Source organism: Thalassophryne amazonica, chromosome 6 (genome assembly GCF_902500255.1).
Source record: "Thalassophryne amazonica chromosome 6, fThaAma1.1, whole genome shotgun sequence".
In the NCBI taxonomy this organism is placed as follows: Eukaryota; Metazoa; Chordata; class Actinopteri; order Batrachoidiformes; family Batrachoididae; genus Thalassophryne; species Thalassophryne amazonica.
This window is the reverse complement of record NC_047108.1, coordinates 65,407,499-65,430,760: the sequence shown is the minus strand read 5'-3', so window position 1 is coordinate 65,430,760 and position 23,262 is coordinate 65,407,499. Positions and strand designations below refer to the sequence as shown.

The 23,262-nt window shown below is 42.8% G+C and overlaps 1 protein-coding gene across 3 annotated transcripts; it reads right to left on the bottom strand.

Moving 5' to 3' along the window:
• Positions 1-1,285: 1,285 nt before the first annotated feature.
• Positions 1,286-16,342, bottom strand: LOC117512331 (glucose-6-phosphate 1-dehydrogenase-like). Of its 3 annotated transcripts, XM_034172350.1 has the most exons (12): positions 16,164-16,342; positions 15,298-15,335; positions 8,172-8,280; positions 7,886-8,106; positions 7,655-7,813; positions 7,036-7,161; positions 6,855-6,948; positions 5,943-6,129; positions 5,572-5,807; positions 1,771-1,847; positions 1,580-1,672; positions 1,286-1,487 (listed from the first exon to the last, which is right to left on the bottom strand). In XM_034172350.1, exons 1-12 carry the CDS (start codon positions 16,278-16,280, stop codon positions 1,397-1,399), a joined length of 1,548 nt encoding a protein of 515 aa, XP_034028241.1. In that variant the 5' UTR covers positions 16,281-16,342; the 3' UTR covers positions 1,286-1,396. The 3 variants fall into 3 exon arrangements, 2 of the variants coding, with proteins under 2 accessions (XP_034028241.1, XP_034028240.1); XM_034172349.1 differs by having other exon boundaries at positions 7,655-8,106; XR_004561280.1 differs by lacking the exon at positions 1,771-1,847 and having other exon boundaries at positions 1,470-1,487; positions 7,655-8,106.
• Positions 16,343-23,262: the final 6,920 nt, after the last annotated feature.

Here is a 23,262-nt window from a genome sequence, read left to right as displayed (position 1 = left end):
TTTTCATCTGTTTTGATCTGAAGGGAATCTGTACATCGTGAACCGCTTGTCTTTGTGTATCCAATTGCACAGCAACCTGGCATTTTCAGCAACTAAATAAACTGGATATACATGTAGATAGCTTAACAGCAAATGTGAATTTGGCCCCAATGGCACTACGAGTCTTGTGACTATTTTTTCTGCTCGTCATGTCGCTATTCTCTGTATAAAGGGACTCTACGCCCGTGCACCCCTCCGCTTTCCCCTTTTCACTGCTTCTGTGCACCTTCTCAGCAAGTAAGGGTGCCCGCAGATGCAGGGGGTGCCAATTTGCCATACAGTGCAGTGATATTAAAATCGCTTTGCGGCGCAGATTTTTTTTTTTTTAAATGCTTGCACCCCCGTGTGTCATGAAAAAATGCTGCCCTGGGCGGCTGCCTGGTTCGCCCGTGACAAAAACTGTTATTGAGTGCAAGTAGTGTTTTTGGTTAACAGCAGAGATGCAGACACATTGAAGTACAACAATACTCCTCAGCAGTGGAATACCAAGACATTATTATTTTGTGAAGGAAATTCAAATCAAAGTGACACCTGAAAGGTTTTCTGGCAAATCACTGAATATTCATTGTTGGTAAGTAAATGTATGAGGGCGAGTATGAAGATGACTAGTCTTCAACTAGACAATGAACCTGCGAGAGAAAGGGGAAAAAAAACAAACACGGTGAAAGCTACATGACTTCCAGGGTACTTTGTGGGTTTCTACTAAGAAATGAATCAAAATGAATTTCAAATTGTTGTCATGAAGTTAAAACTGTTCCATACCTGGTGTATAGTTTTAGAAAATGCAGATTTTATTACTAATTCTTAACAGCGCTAAATTGGATTTAGGCAAAAAAAAAAAAAACTATTCATGTAACAAACACTTTAAGGGTATTTTTTTTGGCTCCAGATTATTGTTCATAGTACCGCCTGTTCTTACTATGTACTTTCACATCACAAACCCTCCTCCATTAGATTTCAGTTGATGCATCACAGCTGAGCATCAACTGTAAAGAATTGTCTGTATATTCTTTACGCTCAAACAGCCATAAGAGTGAAAGTGACCTCAGTGTACCTAACACACACCATTCATGCAGGCAGGCGCTCACGTATCCTGCGACCACGAGTGTTAGACGTGTTGCTAAAAAGACAAAAACTGCAGGCAGAAAAGTGAATGATGATTTATTTAGACAAACCAAAATGACAAACACTGAAATAAGTTTCCAAATCAGTTTTTCACATTATCTTATTAAGATTGAACAGTATATTTTTTTTAAACATGCAAACAAAATCATACAATGGTCCAGCAGCAAAATGTTGTTCGGAAACTTGCCTTATGACTACATGAGAATGTGCATTTGTGTGAAGAATGAATGCATCATGTTGTGCATGGCTGCACCCATTTGTACGTTCCCTCGTAGCGGAATCCTGCCCTCTTCACAAGCTCATCTGCTTCCCGCGGACCACGACTGAGAAACGAGTGCAAAAGGAAAATATACATCATCCAGTCACTTGTTATTACTTCATACAAACAGATGGTGTCAACAAGAAAGTGTTTTACCTTCCGTATGTGTAGGGGATGGGGCGTGTCTTCTCCTTTTCTATGTGGTGCAGGAGGGGGGTGAAGACCCTCCAGGCTTCCCGCAGCTCATCACTGGGTCAGTCAAAATAAAATAAAGCACAGCGTGAAAATATAAATCATCAAGCATCTTCCAATATTAGTGGGCAGGGGTTGGGGAACAGTAATCAAACCTGCGGACAAAGTGCATCTGATTCCCACAGAAAACATCCAGTATCAGTCTTTCGTAAGCATCTGGGAGCGTCACATTCTGGAGGATGAAATGTGAGCTGTTACAAATGTTCATTAATGTTCAATTTCCTTCCTTTATAGAAATCAGTCATGTTTCTCCTTAAGTGCTTGGAAGCTCCTTATAACAGCTTCCTTCCTGCCCTTATTGGACTATGGCAATGTTGTGTATAGGAGCACCTCAACCAGTTGCCTACAGTCCTTGACCCCACTGTATCATTGTGCCTTGAAGTTCATCATTGGCTGTAGCCGCCGCCCCCACCACTGTGAGTTGTATGCCAATGCTGGCATGGCCTCTTTGACTGTAAGATGATATACACATTGGATGACTCTGGTTTACAAGACTCTTACTGAAGTGGTTCCAATCTATTTATCCAGTTAAGAAATCACATGTACATAAGTATTCACACTCTTTCTTCTTTTTGATGCACCTTTGCCAGAAATTACAATGTCAAAACATCTTGAACTATCTCTGCAGCAATCCACCAATCAGGCCTGTATGGTAGAGTGGCCAGACGGAAGTCACTCCTCCTTAGTAAAAGGTGCATGGCAGCCCACCTGGAGTTTGCCAAAAGGCACCTGAAGGACTCTCAAACCATGAGAAACAAAATTCTCTGGTCTGATGAGACAAAGATTTAACTCTTTAAGGTGAATACCAGGCGTCATGTTTGGAGGAAACCAGGCACCATCCCTACAGTGAAGCATGGTGGTGGCAGCATCATACTGTGGGGATGTTATTCAGCGGCACGAACCTGGAGACTAGTCAGGACTGAGAGAAAGATGAATGCAGCAATGTACAGAAACATCCTGCTCCAGAGCGCTCTTGACCTCAGAATGGAACGACGGTTCATCTTTCAGGAAAATGAACCTAAGCACACAGCCAAGATATCAAAGGAGTGGCTTCAAGACAACTCTGTGAATGTCCTCGAGTGGCCCAGCCAGACCCCAGACCTGAATCCGATTGAACATCTCTGGAGAAATCAGAAAATGGCTATGCACTGATGCTCCCCATCCAACCTGATGGAGCTTGAGAGGTGCTGTAAAGAGAAATGGGCAAAACTACCCAAAGATAGGTGCACCAAGGTTATGGCATCATATTCAAGAAGACTTGAGGCTGTAATTGGTGTCAAAGGTACATCAACAAAGTATTGAGCAAAGGGTGTGAATACTTACGTATGCGTGATTTTAGTTTTTTATTTTTAAAAGATTTTACAAAAATGTCAAAAAGCTTTTTTCATGTTGTCATTATGGGGTGTTGTCAGTAGAATTTTTTTGGGAAAAAAAAAGAATTTACTCCACTTTGGAATAAAGCTGTAACATAAAATGTGGAAAAAGTGAAGCGCTGTAAATACTTTCTGGATGCATCTTGCTTACCCAAGTCCTGACCACGGTTGTAAAAGCTCTGCGACAGTAAGACACATGATCATTGCACAGGTACTGTGCATCAGAAGTACTCAGGGTTGGGTAGGATTACTTTGAAATGTAATCCAAAAGTAATCAGATTATAAGTAATTCAAATGTATGTACATACATACATACATGTAATCCACATGTATGAGGTCTGTTAGAAAAGTATCTGACCTTTTTATTTTTTGCAACAACCTTATGGATTTGAATCATGTGCGCTTGCATCAGTCAAGCTTGAACCTTCGTGCGCATGCGTGATTATTTTCATCAAATTTTTCCAAAAAGTGTGAGAGACAGCCAGGTGGAAACCATTCGAAAGATTCAGATGACTTTCAGGGATGATTCTATGGGCATCACACAGATTAAGGAGTGTTACAACCAGTTTAAAAACGGCGCACAATGGCTGAGGGTACGCCGCGCTCCAAGCGGCGATTGACAGGCTGAAACGACCAGATCATTTCCAAAGTGAACGCTGTGTTGATCCGGGACGTCGTCTGACTATCACAGAAATGGCAGAAGAGGTGGACATAGCACTTTTTCAGCACATTCCACTGTTACAGGAGTTTTTGTCATGGTAAGAGGAGTGGAGGAATTCGCCATGGAGCCGCTAATGGCGCGGGACAAAAGCACCTCCGTGTTGGTCTCACAGGACATGTTGTGGCATGCCCAGCTCTTGCACCATTCGGAAGATTCAGATGGCTTTCTGTGGCTTTTCAGTCATGTGACTATCCAAGAAATTGTGGGCGAGCTGGACATGCCACAACATGTCCTGTGAGGCTTCATCACGGCGTTGCTTTTTGTTCTGTGCCCTGCGCCTCCGTCCCGACGCGCGAATTCCTCCGCACGTCTTTTCATGACAAAAACTCCTGTAACAGTGGAATGTGCCGTTCATTTCCAAAGTGAACGCTGTGTTGATCCGGGACATCGTCTGACTACCAGAGAAATGGCAGAAGAGGTGGACATAGCACTTTTTCGGCACATTGACACAGACGTGTGGATGAATTTGCGCGTCGGGACGGAGCCGCATGGCGCAGAACAAAAAGCAACGCCGTGATGAAGCCTCACAGGACATGTTGTGGCATGTCCAGCTCGCCTACAATTTCTCGGATAGTTACACGACTGAAAAGTCGCCGAAAGCCGTCTGAATTTTCTGAATGGTGCAAGGGCTGGGCATGTTACAACATGTCTGTGAGACCAACACGGAGGTGCTTTTTTCCCGCGCCATTAGCGGCTCCGTGGCGAATTCCTCCGCTCCTCTTTCCATGACAAAAACTCCTGTAACAGTAGAATGTGCCGAAAAAGTGCTATGTCAGACGACGTCCCGGATCAACACAGCGTTCACTTTGGAAATGATCTGGTCGTTTCAGCCTGTTGATCGCCGCTCGGAGCGTGGTGCACCCTCAGCCATTGTGTGCCGTCTTTAAACCGGTTGTAACACTCAATCTGTGTGATGCCCATAGAATCGTCCCTGAAAGTCATCTGAATCTTCCGAATGGTGTCCACCTGGCTGTCTCTCACAGTTTCTGGAAAAATTTGATGCAGCAAAGCTCCAAATCGTTCAGACATTTTTCTCGCAATGAAAATCCGACGAGGGGGGTGGACCACTGCTCACTCAAAGCCTGCTCACAGGCGAATGATGCAACCGACTGGCGTGAAAAAACTCACGCATGCGCACAAAGGTTCAAGCTTGGCTGATACAAGCACACATGATTCAAATCCATAAGGTTGTTGCAAAAAATAAAAAGGTTGGATACTTTTCTAACAGACCTCGTATTCTTTCAAAGTAATCCTACCCAACCTTGGATGTACTACACAAGTACTCCACACCTGCCATTTATGCGACCCACAAGACAGAAGTACATCTCACTCTCCACCCCTATGTGTGGTGTGCACACAGCACACATGGCACAAGTGGCAAGACTCTAGGTACAGATATTGAGGAGATCATGCAGCATTGGAATAGGGAAGAATAGAGTGCTGCCAGCATTACATTCCACAGTACACACCAGAATCCCACCCAATAATCTACCGCAGGGGTTTTATTTAATAAACAGAGCAGATGTTATGAGATGTGACCTCGTTGGTGTTGAGTGCTGCACTATAATGCAGCAGAGACCCACGGTAGGTGTTTTCTTCTGTTGATAAACTCAACTTTGTCCATTAACCACAAGGTTGGGGAATTTGACTCCAAATTACTACGGAGTGTCAAACTGTGTTGATGCAAGAAACTAAAGCCACACTCTGCTCAACCTCGGGGCACAGGACCCCACATGAATACATATGTTAGATTATGTAAAGCTCTGAAAAACTAGTCAAAATACTGAGAGTGGGGCAAGCACCTTGTATCTGCTCTTATAAGTGAGGTCGAGCTCAGTTTCCTCTGGGCTGAAGTAAACTCCAGGCCTCTTGGTCATCATCTTCAGATAAATGGCCTCATTCGGCTGCACTCGAACGACCAGCTCGTTCCTTTGGATGTGATCATGAAAGATGTCTCCTGGGACATCAGTGAATTGCAGACGCACTTCTGCCTTCCGCTCATTCAGGGCTTTGCCACAGCGCAGAATGAAAGGAACTCCTGATGGATAGGTAGATAGTGTGATGACATACAGATGAAAGAAGTACCAGAGAAGAAAACAGGCAAGCTGTCCTCGGAACAATAAATGATCCACTTGCAACAGGAAACTGAAGATGTGGAAATGTTTTTCCTCACCATCCCATCGTTCATTCTGAACATAGAGCACAGCTGTGGCAAAGGTTGGGGTGCAGGAGCCTTCTGGTACAGTAGGGTCATCTTGGTAACCCAATTTAGAATGAATATCTCCGTTAGGGTCACCCACATACTGGCCTAGTACCACATCTGACAATGCAACAGGAGTGATAGACTTCAACACCTTCACCTACAGCAAAAATAAAAGACAACAGAGGCAGTGCTGCAGCTGCTCTTGTTACAGCCACCTTCACCGTTTGTCAACAGGATGTCTTTGAAGGAAATGAGGAGCAATCAAATTTGGTGCTGAGGTAAGCCTTTGGTCAAGGAAGAAATGATTAAATTTGGGGTGGATCCAGATTAAGGGGTGAATCTTGCCTTTGATCTTTCTTTTTTTATTTTGATCTTTGATCTAGATTCCTTTGACCCTGAACCTATTTTTAATCTTTGAGACCTGATCATGATTCCTTTGATGTTGTAGTCAGTGCTGTTAATTAGTTCACTCATCAGAATCAAAAGCCTGGATCTGACCCCAATTCCTTTGATTTTAACTATAGAATCAAACCCAGACAAACAAACAACCAAGAAAACACAACCGCCTAAACCAAGTACAAAGATAAGGAATCAAGATCAAAAGATGGGAGTAGAAGGTCAGGATCAAAATTCAACAATCAGGATCAGCTCAAAGATGAGTGATGAGAATAAAAGGTCAGCAAACAAACAAAACTCAGTATCAAAGATAACTCATCAATATTAAAGACCCCCAATCAGGATCAAAGCGCCATGATCTGGATGAATGGTTAGGATCAGAGATCAGAAATCACAGGTGAGTGATCAGGATCAAAGGTCAGGGATTAGGATCTAAGAATGCTAGATAACTACAGCTTCCTACACTCTCTTCCATGGTGTTGTTACCTTCTCATCCCTCACATCATCCGGGCTTGTAGAAGCTGGTTTCTCCATAGCAACCAAGCAGAGCATCTGCAGGAGATGGTTCTGCATGACATCTCTATATTAGAAAGAAAAAAAAAAAGGGGGAATTAGCTAATTGTTTTAATGTAACAATATCATTTGTGTTCACATGTATCTCACTCACCGAATGATACCAAATTCATCAAAATAACCACCACGACCCTGAGTGCCAAATGGCTCCTTAAAGGTGAGGACCACACAGGCAACGCTGTTCCTGTTCCATATTGGGCCAAAGATTCGATTGCCAAATCTGACAATGAGAAACCAGTAAAAATATAGGTTGGTGTCCACAACATCCAGTACAATCACTGACTAATACCCAGCAGTCCATTTTACTTGGACTTTAATTTTCACCTCCTGGCTGTCTGTTCAACCATCTGTCACTGTGAACACTGGACTACATATGGTTCCTTAGCTGTAACATTTCTGTAACTGCATGTTCTGACAATTCCTTGTTGTGGTTTTGTTTTATTGGCCAATTTGTTTTTGTTAGTATGAACAGCGCAGATGGCCACCCCACTAAGTCTGGTCTGCTTGAGATTCTTCCCATCACTGAAAAACAACAAGGACATTTTCCCTTTCCACTGTCACTAATGTCTTTGATCATCGGATGGGTAAAGGTTAGATTTTGCTCATGTGTACTGCCTCATCTTGACTGATGTTTTGTTTTAGCACATTTCAAATTAACTCAACTGAACTGCACAGAACAGGCTGAAATATCTACATAGAACTTGTATGTGTACCTGAGCACCATGAGGTTTTGGACCATCTCCTTGCCCAGATAGTGGTCTATGCGGTAGATCTGGTCTTCTGTGAACAGACTGGAGAGATGGGCTGATAGCTCCTGTGAGCTCTGGAGATCGTGGCCGAAAGGCTTTTCAACAATCATTCTGTTCCACCCTCTAGTAGAAACACAGATGATTAGCAAAATGTGGTTGAACAGCGTTGTGACTTTTTGAGCAAATGTGACTGACTTAGGGTTCATGCAGTGGATTCTGATGTTTTTGGTGGCGTGGTGGTAAACGGTAGGTGGCAGAGCCAGATAGAACAGTCGGTTGGTGCTATCAGCTCCTCTCGACAGAGATGACAGATGAGCGTCTAACTGGGAGAAGGAGGTGCCGTCATCATACCTTCCGCTCAGGTAGGAGTTCTTTCTGAAAAATGCTGAGAGATGCTCACTCTCATCATTGGCAACCTGACGGAAAGGCAACACGTGAAAACAAACTCGACAAACTAATATCACATTTGTTCAGGCTCTACCTTCATATGAGGCAGACAGGCTGCCCTGACGTCCTCTAAGGTCAGGTTGGACCTCGCAAAACCCACAATGTAGGTCTCATCTGGGAGCAGGCCATCTCTGAATAACCACCTAATGAAGAGACAAACACAGCAAGCAAGGGTCAAACTGTAACATATCCAGCCCAGTCTCGCGTTTTTTTGTTCGTCCTCCTGTCACGTCTCCTGTTTAGTAGCGTTTTTTTTATTCACTATTACTAACCCTACTCCTACCCCCAACCCTAACCTTAACCATAACCTAACCCTACTCCGTCCCCTAACCCAAACCATAACCACCCCAACCACGCCGCTGCACTTTTAATTACGTGCACCTGTCACAGAATGAATTAGAATAAATTTGTGCTCCCATGACAAAAATTTTGCACTTTTCATGACAATATGAACCAATAGATTCATAAGAAAGATCTGTCTGTCTGTCCAGTTGTTCTCAATATGTCTTGTATAATGGCACTACCTGTGACCTTGCTGACATGAGATTTGGGGTTCCACAGAGATCTGTTTTAGGCCCCTTGCTTTTCTCCCTGTATGTGGCACCCCTTGGGCGTATACTGCAGAGTTTTGGGATTGCCTTTCATCGTTATGCTGATGATACTCAGTTGTACATGCTGATAACTGCGGGAAATATCACTCCCATAAAATCCCTGAAGGACTGTCTTCTATCAGTGAGAAGTTGGATGTCTAGTAACGTTGTACTTTTAAACTTTGATAAGACTGAAATGATGGTTCTTGGTCCAGTGAGACATTGGCATCAGTTTGACCAGATGGCGCTCAGCCTGGGTTCGTGTGTCATACATCATACGGACAAAATGAGGAACCTTGAGGTAATCTTTGATCCCACGTTGTCTTTTGACCTCCACATCAGGGATGTTACTAGGACTGCTTTTTTCCATCTGAGAAATATAGCGAGGATCCGCCACATCCTGTCCATGGCTGATGCTGAGACCCTGATTCATGCTTTTGTTTCTTCTAGACTAGATTATTGTAATGTTCTGTTTTCAGGGTTACTGCAGTCCAGCATCAGGGGTCTTCAGCTGGTTCAGAACGCTGCCGCCAGACTTCTGACACGTAGCAGAAGGTCTGAACATATCACACCCATTTTGGCATCTTTGCACTGGCTCCCTGTCTCTGTGAGAGCAGATTTTAAGGTTTTTCTATTGACTTATATGGTTGTTCATGGACTGGCACCATCTTATCTGGTGGAACTCTACATGCCGGCCCGGGCTTTGCGGTCGCAGGATGCGGGACTTCTCTGTATTCCCAGGGTGAAGAAGAAGTGAGCAGGTCAAAGAGCCTTTTCATATCGTGCACCCACCCTGTGGAACAGTCTTCCTGTGACCGTGAGGCAGTCAGAGTCCGTGGACATTTTTAAGTCAAGACTGAAAACCTATTTTTATTCTCTTTCTTATGAATAGTTTTTATTTTTATTTGTTTTATTCTTTTACTTCTGTTTTTATTTATGTATTTGATTTTTTTTAATTCATTTTAAATGAATGACTGGTGGTTGGCTCTCACTGCGGTATTGTATCACTTCCTGTTCCGGAGCACAGCGGTGTTTTTCTGTATCTGTTAGCTGTTTAATCTGCGCAGTTAGATTGATCTAGTTATCTAGATTACGATTTGTTTCCCAGTGTAATCTTTACGTGCCTTAACTAAAGCACTCCTTCTGCTGAATCACCTCTAAATTATTTACACATTATTCACTTTGCGTGTTTTTAGGAATCCGCTAGCTTAGCGTAGCTACTAGCTCTTAGCCGATTTAGCATGGCGGCTTCTCCTGTCTCTCCCGCACTTTTCTGCTCTGGGTGTGAAATGTTTAGTTATTCCTCGGCCTCCTTTAGCAGTAACGGTACTTGTAATAAGTGTAGCTTATTCGTAGCTTTGGAGGCCAGGCTGGGCGAATTGGAGACTCGGCTCCGCACCGTGGAAAATTCTACAGCTAGCCAGGCCCCTGTAGTCGGTGCGGACCAAGGTAGCTTAGCCGCCGTTAGTTACCCCCTGGCAGATCCCGAGCAGCCGGGAAAGCAGGCTGACTGGGTGACTGTGAGGAGGAAGCGTAGCCCTAAACAGAAGCCCCGTGTACACCGCCAACCCGTTCACATCTCTAACCATTTTTCCCCACTCGACGACACACCCGCCGAGGATCAAACTCTGGTTATTGGCGACTCTGTTTTGCGAAATGTGAAGTTTGCGACACCAGCAACCATAGTCAATTGTCTTCCGGGGGCCAGAGCAGGCGACATTGAAGGAAATTTGAAACTGCTGGCTAAGGCTAAGCGTAAATTTGGTAAGACTGTAATTCACGTCGGCAGTAATGACACCCGGTTACGCCAATCGGAGGTCACTAAAATTAACATTAAATCGGTGTGTAACTTTGCAAAAACAATGTCGGACTCTGTAGTTTTCTCTGGGCCCCTCCCCAATCAGACCGGGAGTGACATGTTTAGCCGCATGTTCTCCTTGAATTGCTGGCTGTCTGAGTGGTGTCCAAAAAATGAGGTGGGCTTCATAGATAATTGGCAAAGCTTCTGGGGAAAACCTGGTCTTGTTAGGAGAGACGGCATCCATCCCACTTTGGATGGAGCAGCTCTCATTTCTAGAAATCTGGCCAATTTTCTTAAATCCTCCAAACCGTGACTATCCAGGGTTGGGACCAGGAAGCAGAGTTGTAGTCTTACACACCTCTCTGCAGCTTCTCTCCCCCTGCCATCCCCTCATTACCCCCATCCCCGTAGAGACGGTGCCTGCTCCCAGACTACCAATAACCAGCAAAAATCTATTTAAGCATAAAAATTCAAAAAGAAAAAATAATATAGCACCTTCAACTGCACCACAGACTAAAACAGTTAAATGTGGTCTATTAAACATTAGGTCTCTCTCTTCTAAGTCCCTGTTGGTAAATGATATAATAATTGATCAACATATTGATTTATTCTCCCTTACAGAAACCTGGTTACAGCAGGATGAATATGTTAGTTTAAATGAGTCAACACCCCCGAGTCACACTAACTGCCAGAACGCTCGTAGCACGGGCCGGGGCGAAGGATTAGCAGCAATCTTCCATTCCAGCTTATTAATTAATCAAAAACCCAGACAGAGCTTTAATTCATTTGAAAGCTTGACTCTTAGTCTTGTCCATCCAAATTGGAAGTCCCAAAAAACAGTTTTATTTGTTATTATCTATCGTCCACCTGGTCGTTACTGTGAGTTTCTCTGTGAATTTTCAGACCTTTTGTCTGACTTAGTGCTTAGCTCAGATAAGATAATTATAGTGGGCGATTTTAACATCCACACAGATGCTGAGAATGACAGCCTCAACACTGCATTTATCTATTATTAGACTCTATTGGCTTTGCTCAAAAGTAAATGAGTCCACCCACCACTTTAATCATATCTTAGATCTTGTTCTGACTTATGGTATGGAAATAGAAGACTTAACAGTATTCCCTGAAAACTCCCTTCTGTCTAATCATTTCTTAATAACATTTACATTTACTCTGATGGACTACCCAGCAGTGGGGAATAAGTTTCATTACACTAGAAGTCTTTCAGAAAGCGCTGTAACTAGGTTTAAGGATATGATTCCTTCTTTATGTTCTCTAATGCCATATACCAACACAGTGCAGAGTAGCTACCTAAACTCTGTAAGTGAGATAGAGTATCTCGTCAATAGAATACATCCTCATTGAAGACAACTTTGGATGCTGTAGCTCCTCTAAAAAAGAGAGCTTTAAATCAGAAGTGCCTGACTCCGTGGTATAACTCACAAACTCGTAGCTTAAAGCAGATAACCCGTAAGTTGGAGAGGAAATGGCGTCTCACTAATTTAGAAGATCTTCACTTAGCCTGGAAAAGAGTCTGTTGCTCTATAAAAAAGCCATCCGTAAAGCTAGGACATCTTTCTACTCATCACTAATTGAAGAAAATAAGAACAACCCCAGGTTTCTTTTCAGCACTGTAGCCAGGTTGACAAAGAGTCAGAGCTCTATTGAGCTGAGTATTCCATTAACTTTAACTAGTAATGACTTCATGACTTTCTTTGCTAACAAAATTTTAACTATTAGAGAAAAAATTACTCATAACCATCCCAAAGACATATCGTTATCTTTGGCTGCTTTCAGTGATGCCGGTATTTGGTTAGACTCTTTCTCTCCGATTGTTCTGTCTGAGTTATTTTCATTAGTTACTTCATCCAAACCATCAACATGTTTATTAGACCCCATTCCTACCAGGCTGCTCAAGGAAGCCCTACCATTATTTAATGCTTTGATCTTAAATATGATCAATCTATCTTTGTTAGTTGGCTATGTACCACAGGCTTTTAAGGTGGCAGTAATTAAACCATTACTTAAAAAGCCATCACTTGACCCAGCTATCTTAGCTAATTATAGGCCAATCTCCAACCTTCCTTTTCTCTCAAAATTCTTGAAAGGGTAGTTGTAAAACAGCTAACTGATCATCTGCAGAGGAATGGTCTATTTGAAGAGTTTCAGTCAGGTTTTAGAATTCATCATAGTACAGAAACAGCATTAGTGAAGGTTACAAATGATCTTCTTATGGCCTCGGACAGTGGACTCATCTCTGTGCTTGTTCTGTTAGACCTCAGTGCTGCTTTTGATACTGTTGACCATAAAATTTTATTACAGAGATTAGAGCATGCCATAGGTATTAAAGGCACTGCGCTGCGGTGGTTTGAATCATATTTGTCTAATAGATTACAATTTGTTCATGTAAATGGGGAATCTTCTTCACAGACTAAAGTTAATTATGGAGTTCCACAAGGTTCTGTGCTAGGACCAATTTATTCACTTTATACATGCTTCCCTTAGGCAGTATTATTAGACGGTATTGCTTAAAGTTTCATTGTTACGCAGATGATACCCAGCTTTATCTATCCATGAAGCCAGAGGACACACACCAATTAGCTAAACTGCAGGATTGTCTTACAGACATAAAGACATGGATGACCTCTAATTTCCTGCTTTTAAACTCAGATAAAACTGAAGTTATTGTACTTGGCCCCACAAATCTTAGAAACATGGTGTCTAACCAGATCCTTACTGTGGATGGCATTACCCTGACCTCTAGTAATACTGTGAGAAATCTTGGAGTCATTTTTGATCAGGATATGTCATTCAAAGCACATATTAAACAAATATGTAGGACTGCTTTTTTGCATTTACACAATATCTCTAAAATCAGAAAGGTCTTGTCTCAGAGTGATGCTGAAAAACTAATTCATGCATTTATTTCCTCTAGGCTGGACTATTGTAATTCATTATTATCAGGTTGTCCTAAAAGTTCCCTAAAAAGCCTTCAGTTAATTCAAAATGCTGCAGCTAGAGTACTGACGGGGACTAGAAGGAGAGAGCATATCTCACCCATATTGGCCTCTCTTCATTGGCTTCCTGTTAATTCTAGAATAGAATTTAAAATTCTTCTTCTTACTTATAAGGTTTTGAATAATCAGGTCCCATCTTATCTTAGGGACCTCGTAGTACCATATCACCCCAATAGAGCGCTTCGAGTGCTGCTCTCGTTGAAACGACAACACATAGAATGTGTCTCTGTGTCCCAGATAGATCTCTTTCAGTGCAGCTTCTTGTTCAGACTTTAACACGAAGTTAACACCCAAGTCTTTCATCACCAACTGTAAATGGTAATCAAAACATTCCAATCGTATCTTTCTGAACTCTTCCGCATCAAACTCCATCGTGTCAATGTTTACAATGTACTTGAGCAATAACAAGTGAAGTTGCTCATAATCTTTAAGTTTCTTAAATGTTTATTACGGCCACTCTTAAAACTTCAGTTATCTTTATCATTTTATTACTGGTAAATTTTAGAATTGATTTAGATGAGATATACTTATCACAATTATCTTGGAACTACATTTTGCGCAGGAATTCATCAAGCACGTCGGCCGCGGGCGCGTACTAACACAGAATACCCAGAAACTGGAGAGTTGTTCGGCCATAATGAGAGCGTCCACTTTTAGCTTGCCATTAGTTAAGCTAGTGGCGCTCTTGAGAGTGTGTCCCCAGTGGTGACTAGTGACCGTATGTAACCTCGGATCTACTCTGTCTCCGGTGTCGTGCAGGAAATCACATTCCATTGAATCAGGTCTGGCAACCTGGAAAAGATCCAGGTTAGATCTAGAATAGAATTTAAAATTCTTCTTCTTACTTATAAGGTTTTGAATAATCAGGTCCCATCTTATCTTAGGGACCTCGTAGTACCATATCACCCCAATAGAGCGCTTCGCTCTCAGACTGCAGGCTTACTTGTAGTTCCTAGGGTTTGTAAGAGTAGAATGGAGGCAGAGCCTTCAGCTTTCAGGCTCCTCTCCTGTGGAACCAGCTCCCAATTCAGATCAGGGAGACAGACACCCTCTCTACTTTTAAGATTAGGCTTAAACTTTCCTTTTTGCTAAAGCTTATAGTTAGGGCTGGATCAGGTGACCCTGAACCATCCCTTAGTTATGCTGCTATAGACGTAGACTGCTGGGGGGTTCCCATGATGCACTGTTTCTTTCTCTTTTTGCTCTGTATGCACCACTCTGCATTTAATCATTAGTGATCGATCTCTGCTCCCCTCCACAGCTTGTCTTTTTCCTGGTTCTCTCCCTCAGCCCCAACCAGTCCCAGCAGAAGACTGCCCCTCCCTGAGCCTGGTTCTGCTGGAGGTTTCTTCCTGTTAAAAGGGAGTTTTTCCTTCCCACTGTAGCCAAGTGCTTGCTCACAGGGGGTCGTTTTGACCGTTGGGGTTTTACATTATTGTATGGCCTTGCCTTACAATATAAAGCGCCTTGGGGCAACTGTTTGTTGTGATTTGGTGCTATATAAAAAAATTGATTGATTGATTGATTTTTTAATTATTTATTAAATTTTATGTTGCCTTGTTTTATGTAAGGCGCCTGGAGACGGCTTTTGCTGTGATTTGGCGCATTATAAGCTAATTAAAAATTTAATTTAATTAAATAGATGAATGTATATTTCCTGCTGCTGAATCACGACATGCCGTGAGACTGGGTTGAACATATCACGCAAGTCAGGAAAACTTTAAACCATCCCAGCAGCAACTTTTTGCTCACCATAATGTTGGATAGATCTTCTTCTTCGCAAGATCTCCCTGTAAGAATAATAAAAAAACACATCTGTTGATCAGTCCAATTATCCCTATAGGACCCATGACAAAATTCCACTGGACAGAATCCCAACCCCTTATTACAAAAATGGACAACATCCCAGTCTCATTCCAAAGTCCCATCTCACTTGAACCCTAACCCTAGTATATTTTATATTCATATTTATTCATGAGACTGGGATTTGGGATTATGTCCTTTGGGATTTTGTCCATTGAGATTTTGTCCTGTCACCCTGTTTCTAATCGACTTGATTAGTGACAGCTGCTCTTTGGACACTTGATTAAATCAAGTGTGAGTAAATGTTTAAAACGAGAGCTTACACGGACATGGATAGAGTGACTGTGGTTGAGCAATAAAACGATAAATAACTGTCAGAGAACTTTGACCACATCCTTTTTCCAACATCTGAAAATTCATGTAAAGTTCAAACACGTTACAGAAATCAACAAGACGAGAAAGCTGATCAAAGTGGTTGCATTTTGCAGCTGTTGCAGGCCTGATAGACAGCAGGTGTTTCTGCAGACTTACTCCCACAGCATTTAATGTTTAACAAAGAAAAGACTAAACCCAGCACATTTTGTTGTTCTCCATTCAGACTTTGTGTTAGTTTTGTGGGGCTCGATTTTACTTTTTTTTTTTCTACAAAGTCCTCCCATTTCAATTGAACAAACAACAAAGAAATCAACGTTATTCTAGATTTTATTTATGATATTAAATGATCTTTGTCCAGATTTGGAAGAATTTGCATGAAAAGGAACATGAAAATACTGAATTTAATCAAAAAGCGGTATTCATTGAGAGTGTGTACTCACAGAGGCTCCCAGGATGATGAAGACGTGCACGTTTTTGTGAAAAGACGCCTGATCTCCGTACAGATCCCTCCTAAACTGTCCAAACACCTCAGGGTGGGTCAAAGTCTCAGTGTTCATCTTCTGTAACGTCGGGTTTCAGTCTGCTTAAACCGGGCGCACCGTGATCTCACCACCGCCAATGTAAAATTTCATCAGTCATCGTTGCCTTGCAGAAACCATCAGCCGCTGAATGCTGCCACCTGTTGACACGAAAAAATAATACCTCGAAGGGGTCATTCCTCAGTGCACCCTGCTCAGACAGCCGCTCTCATTGGACCACTGATCTGTATGTAGTACTGGATCGGTCATTGGTCCGCACACTCCATACAATTGGCTGAAGCAAACAGGCGGCCATCTTACCACTCCCAACTTATGCAGACTGCAGATACACAGCTTATAAGAACAACAGTTGCAAGTAATACTAATAACTGAGCCGATTCTCTCATTTACTTATTTTTGTTCTTCGGATAATGTAAGATTGATCCCTCCTAATGCATGCCTGCCATGATTAGCTATTTGATTTATTTTCTTTCTTTCTTTTATTACTTTGACACATTCTTCCCTTCTATTCTCACTTTATCATATCTCACTAATTCTAAAAATTATCTTTCTTTAATCAAAGTTTATACAAGTGTTATGGAATAATCAGCAAACTTACACACACACGCGTACCATATGAACAAAAGTGGATGATAACAAAAGTCATTATGGATAACACAGGAATAGTGGATTTTTTTTTTTAAATAATTGCACTAAAAGTATAAAACACCACTTAACTAGCTACAGGAGAGTTAGTTTTCCCTGCAATGACAACATTTATTACACACAGCCTAATATAAGTAATAAAGCTCGTAGCAACAACACTTAAAGCTCCAAAACTATGCACAAGTAGACCTAATTAATGTCTTTAAAAGTTCATCCAACACAAAATACAACATGTGGCTACACATGTTGAGTTAATAAGCCACTTATTATTATTTTCTTTACCTATATACTGGAATAAGGGATAGAACTCTTCAAATTATTCATTACTTTCCCTTTCAATCATACTAACAGGTGAAATGTTCGTCCCCAGCCGTTGATCTGGCGATTTGCGCAGTTTATAGCTGCACATGAAGGCATTTTTTAACTTAATTACAAAGAATAAAGTTGCGCGTGCCTCATTAAGAATCAATTGAAAAAAGCATTCAGGAGCGGGACATGGGAGTGGTAATATGGCGGCTGGTTTGCTTCAAAAATATTGGCCAATGAGCGATCCAGTAATATATAGAGATCAGCGCACTGGACCGACATAAACTAAGCTAGTGGCGCTTGTGAGAGTGTGGCTCGACCACAGATTGAGCTCGCCGGACTACTTTCGCCACACTGCTCAGAGTGCTGCTCTCGTTGAAACGACAACACATAGAATGTGTCTCTGTGTCCCAGATAGATCTCTTTCAGTGCAGCTTCTTGTTCTAACTTTAACACGAAGTTAACACCCAAGTCTTTCATCACCAACTGTAAATGGTAATCAAAACATTCCAATCGTATCTTTCTGAACTCTTCCGCATCAAACTCCATCGTGTCAATGTTTACAATGTACTTGAGCAATAACAAGTGAAGTTGCTCATAATCTTTAAGTTTCTTAAATGTTTATTACGGCCACTCTTAAAACTTCAGTTATCTTTATCATTTTATTACTGGTAAATTTTAGAATTGATTTAGATGAGATATACTTATCACAATTATCTTGGAACTACATTTTGCGCAGGAATTCATCAAGCACGTCGGCCGCGGGCGCGTACTAACACAGAATACCCAGAAACTGGAGAGTTGTTCGGCCATAATGAGAGCGTCCACTTTTAGCTTGCCATTAGTTAAGCTAGTGGCGCTCTTGAGAGTGTGTCCCCAGTGGTGACTAGTGACCGTATGTAACCTCGGATCTACTCTGTCTCCGGTGTCGTGCAGGAAATCACATTCCATTGAATCAGGTCTGGCAACCTGGAAAAGATCCTGTTCCCGGCCTTACATTTCATGTTTTTTCATAAGACATCAATGAAAGGAATGTTTCCTGTTTCTGAAACACTCCTTGGGTAAATGTTGCGCAAACTCCACAAAGTGCCTCTGGTTTCTCAAAGGACATAAGAGCTTTCAAAGCTAAACAGCCTTTGGGTTTTTTACGACTTAAATCAAGCAAGAATTTGCTTTGCACCACTACAATTGAATGATTAGCCTTAAACTGGAATTCATAATATGACATAAAAATTCGCAGTGCCTAGAAAAAAAATGAGTAATTATTTCCCCTGAAGGGAAAAATCCAAAAGAACAGATGGCCTTGAACTACGTTTCAGCAGAGACCCATATAGTCTGTGATCCAGACCACAGCAACATCAAAGATCATGTGGGGGCTTCCCCTGATTGAGGGATGCTGGGAAACACAGGGCAACAGCCAATCAGAGTGGAGATACACAGTGATGTCATCTGCCTGCTTGCTGGAACAAAATAATCCAAGATGGCAAAAAGCACTCCAAAACATCTTATTTCTGTATAAATCTGTTACTCATATTTCGTAAACATTAACGAGAAATAAACACTTTTAAATTTAAAAATGCTGTTTTTGAAACCAGATAACACTCCTGAAGTGATTTAAAATACATCTTCCTGATGTGCATGCACGTCCCGTGTATGCACATCAGGTGGGGTCAAAGGTAACGTCTGGTAATTTCAAAACCTAACGCTACAAATAATATAATTTTACATTGAGGCTTTTCAGGTTTCAAATCCCGCAAAACCTCGGAGAGGTCGCTGCGCTGCGAGATCTCAGTAACATTGAGAACTGCATTGATACGCTCTGATCACGCTTCACTTTAACTGCTGCACACGGACAACACAATTAACATCGCAACATAAAACTATTTTTATATTGTGCCTAAAACTCTTGTGAATATATTCTCGGGGTTTATAGATGTTGTTATTGTGTTTGTTTTATGTAAACATGTGAGAATCACAGGCTGTCTCTCCGTTATTTTCAATGGGAGCTGCTGTGAGTTACGCTCGCTTTCTGATCATGTCGTTCTGGGGGAAAGTGAAGTTTGCTCTTTAACGTCTTGATTATTGTTCTTTACAACACTGTTTGTCCTCTTTGTTCCAGCCTAATATACATAATATGTCTGAAATTCAGTTTGCGTTTATTAAATTCCACGCAGATTAAACGTAGCAGACAGATTTTTTGTTATAATTGTTTTAGCAAGTTTTCAGGGTATTATGCAGCAGTCTCTTATTAACGTGATGAAAAGCATATGACATTTTTGTAGTATAATATTCATTTACAATTGTCATCGTGTGGATTCTCTATGTTGTTTTGACTGCAGCAACTCTCTGGCGCGCAAGGGATTATGGGATACGTGAAAACCCAGAATGCACTTCTTCCTCCAGACAGTGTTCAAAAGAATGTAAAATATTCAGTGTAGAAGTCTCCCCAGTTAAATGTGTTCTCTTCATTAAAATGAGGTGTAATTTTGCAACACATTACAAAAAGAAACAAACACTAGCATGTTGCCTGTGGGGATCCATGGGCTCTAGATTGGGTAATGTTTATAAAATAGGTAGCTGACATTTTTCAAGGGACATTATAAATTATGCAAAGTTTCTATGGTGAGTTGGAATGGCGTGTGAGCCCAGAATGTTTTAGAACCCTCAACAGTTATTAATAGCACTAGTCAACCCTTTGATTTCCTGTTAATTATGTAATCTTTTAATGTTAATTTAGTGTCTTAATGTATTTAGAAATTCTTGAGGTTCTTGTTATCTTATACACAGTATTATTATTGTTATTATTCAATCAATCAATCAATCAATTTTTTTTATATAGCGCCAAATCACAACAAACAGCTGCCCCAAGGCGCTTCATACTGCAAGGCAAGGCCACACAACAATCATGCAAAACCCCAACGGTCAAAACGACCCCCTGTGAGCAAGCACCCGGCCACAGTGGGAAGGAAAAACTCCCTTTTAACAGGAAGAAACCTCCAGCAGAACCAGGCTCAGGGAAGGGCAGTCTTCTGCTGGGACTGGTTGGGGCTGAGGAAGAGAACCAGGAAAAAGACATGCTGTGGAGGGGAGCAGAGATCAATCACTAATGATTAAATGCAGAGTGGTGCATACAGAGCAAAAAGAGAAAGAAACAGTGCATCATGAGAACCCCCCAGCAGTCTACGTCTATAGCAGCATAACTAAGGGATGGTTCAGGGTCACCTGATCCAGCCCTAACTATAAGCTTTAGCAAAAAGGAAAGTTTTAAGCCTAATCTTAAAAGTAGAGAGGGTGTCTGTCTCCCTGATCTGAATTGGGAGCTGGTTCCACAGGAGAGGAGCCTGAAAGCTGAAGGCTCTGCCTCCCATTCTACTCTTACAAACCCTAGGAACTACAAGTAAGCCTGCAGTCTGAGAGCGAAGCACTCTATTGGGGTGATATGGTACTACGAGGTCCCTAAGATAAGATGGGACCTGATTATTCAAAACCTTATAAGTAAGAAGAAGAATTTTAAATTCTATTCTAGAATTAACAGGAAGCCAATGAAGAGAGGCCAATATGGGTGAGATATGCTCTCTCCTTCTAGTCCCCGTCAGTACTCTAGCTGCAGCATTTTGAATTAACTGAAGGCTTTTTAGGGAACTTTTAGGACAACCTGATAATAATGAATTACAATAGTCCAGCCTAGAGGAAATAAATGTTGTATGGCTGGGGGGCCTGGCTGCCTTTTTGTTTCTGTCTTTTGTTTTTCCTTCCAGGTGGCTTGCATTTGGGACTGAGTGGCTGTGTTGCTGAGGTTATCAGGACCTCACCCTGATCACCTGCGGCTCGTCAGGACTCACAGCTGAGGTGCATCTATATGGATTGGAACATGGTGGCATTTAAGACTGGAGTATACAGTGTGTATTTGCCAGAGACTCGACCTTGTGACCAGACGGGTGAGATCGTCGTCTCGGGAGCCATCTCATCATCAGTGGATGCAGAGAACGTCCAGGGTTTGATGCACGGTCTGTGAAAGAGGAGGGGGTGAGGTCTCACGCTCGTCAGCACACTTCCTGAGACTCGGTTTGTTGCGGCCACCTGGGGGGTGTCGGCGGGGTCCTTGGGTCCGAACAGCTTCTGGCTCCAGACCATTAGCGCTGCTGGGAGCGCACCATGCCAGACCGCACTTTCTTTTGTTGTTTTTTGTATCACTGTTATGTATTAAATTCAGTTAGCCTTTGTACCGTGCTCTGCTTATTTCATACTGGGTCCTTCAAACGCTGGTCGGTTCTCCGAGCTGCGTCCAACACATAACAGTAGTCTCTGGCCAAACATCACGGACCCAGCGGTAGCAGAGACGGTGACGCGCCGGGAAGGCGGCAGCAGACGTTCAGAAGTTATCCGGATCAGTTGCGGGTGCTCTCCGCCCGGATGGTGCGTGTTTGAGAACCCATTACTGAATACTGATTCGTGCTCTCTTGCAGCCGTGTTCCTGTGTGTGCCTTATCCGTGGGTCGTGGTGGAGTGTGACTGGCGACGGCTTCGCGTCGCACTTCGACCGGATAAGAGGTTTGAACGGGAGCTGCAGGAGTGAGTCTGTAATGGGTGAACGCGCACGGCGGAGCTCTGTGGCACGGGTCGCGGTGCTTCCTGTGTTACAGTCGTAGCCCCGTTTCCCCGGGTAATGATAGCTACTGCGTCTGTTGTGTCAGCTCCGGTGTTATTTAGTTGAATCACATTTTTGGTTGTGTGCTGCTCACAGAAAGGCAGCATGAGTTTGTTTTCTCAGTTACCAAAGGGGTTTTTTCATTTTTAGCACTTTGGCTCCCTCTTTTGGTGACTGAGTCACATTACCGTCAAGCTCTTAAGTTGGAACAGGTGTGTTCCATTTGTTGGAGCTTGATGGTATAAATCACTTATTTGTTTTGTGTTAGTTCATTTTGTGTGGGTGTTTTTTGAGTTGGTTTTTGTGTGGGATTTTATTTTTTGTTTTTCACTATTTAGTGTCTGGGGTCGTGACCCTGCAGTTCTGCCAAAAAAAAAAAAAAAAAAAGGACCCGAGCAACCTTATGTCAGTCTGTTAGTCTTTCTTTTTATTTTTTTTTTTCAGTTTCACCTCCCAGGGTTTGATGGGACGGTCCCCTGGGGGGTCATGGGGGGGTATTTGGGTTGTTGTTTTTTCTTTCTTTTTTTTTTGTTTTGTTTTTTGTTATGCCCTCTCTTCTCCTCTGACTCCAGCCTTGTGAGCCGTAGTGTCGGCGTTGCTGGAGTGGTGCAGTTAGGTTGTGCTGGGCGTTTCCCAGGTAACCTCTGCACCCGGGAGGGGAGGGGGGGGGGGTTTGGGGTATTTTCTTTTTGTTCCCTCTCTTCTCCTCTGGCTCCAGCCGTGTGAGCCGTAGTGTCGGCGTTGCTGGAGTGGTGCAGTGTGGTTATGCTGGGCGTTTCCCAGGTAACCTCTGCACCTGGGGGGGGGGGTGTTTTCCCCCAGTTTCCGCCCTCAGGGTTTGACTGTGGTGTCCTCTGGGGGGAAAGGGCTGTGGGTCCATCTAGCCATAGACGGCCGGGGCTGGGTCCGTTGGTCGTGAGGGGAGGCGTCTCCTGGGGTTGACGAGTGGTCCTCTGGGAGGCGCTGGGAGTCCCCGTGGGTGACGTTGGATCCCAGAGGGACCTCGGCTGTGGTTATTACTCCTGGAGCTGGCGGGAAGTCCTCTGGGGGGTGTTGGTCCCTACATGTCGTTTTGGGGGGGGGGGTGTTTTAGCGCTTTTATTGTAAGCTTAAGTTTGGGGTTTTTCTTTTCTCCTCTTCCCGGGGTTTGATGGGACGGTCCCCTGGGGAGGGGGGGTGTTTTGGTTGTTTGTGTTTGTCTTTTTTGTTTTATGACTAAAGACCGAACATGGTTGGATAAAGGCTGACCGCACAGGTTTAAGAACTCCTGGCCACACCTGTGCTAAGTGACTGACTGAAACAAAGGCAAGGATGCAGCCAGAGGAGAGGACATCAACCATTCTGTTGGAAGACGAATGCAGATGCAGTTTCCAGCCATGGTCCCTGGAGGGGGGTGTTTCT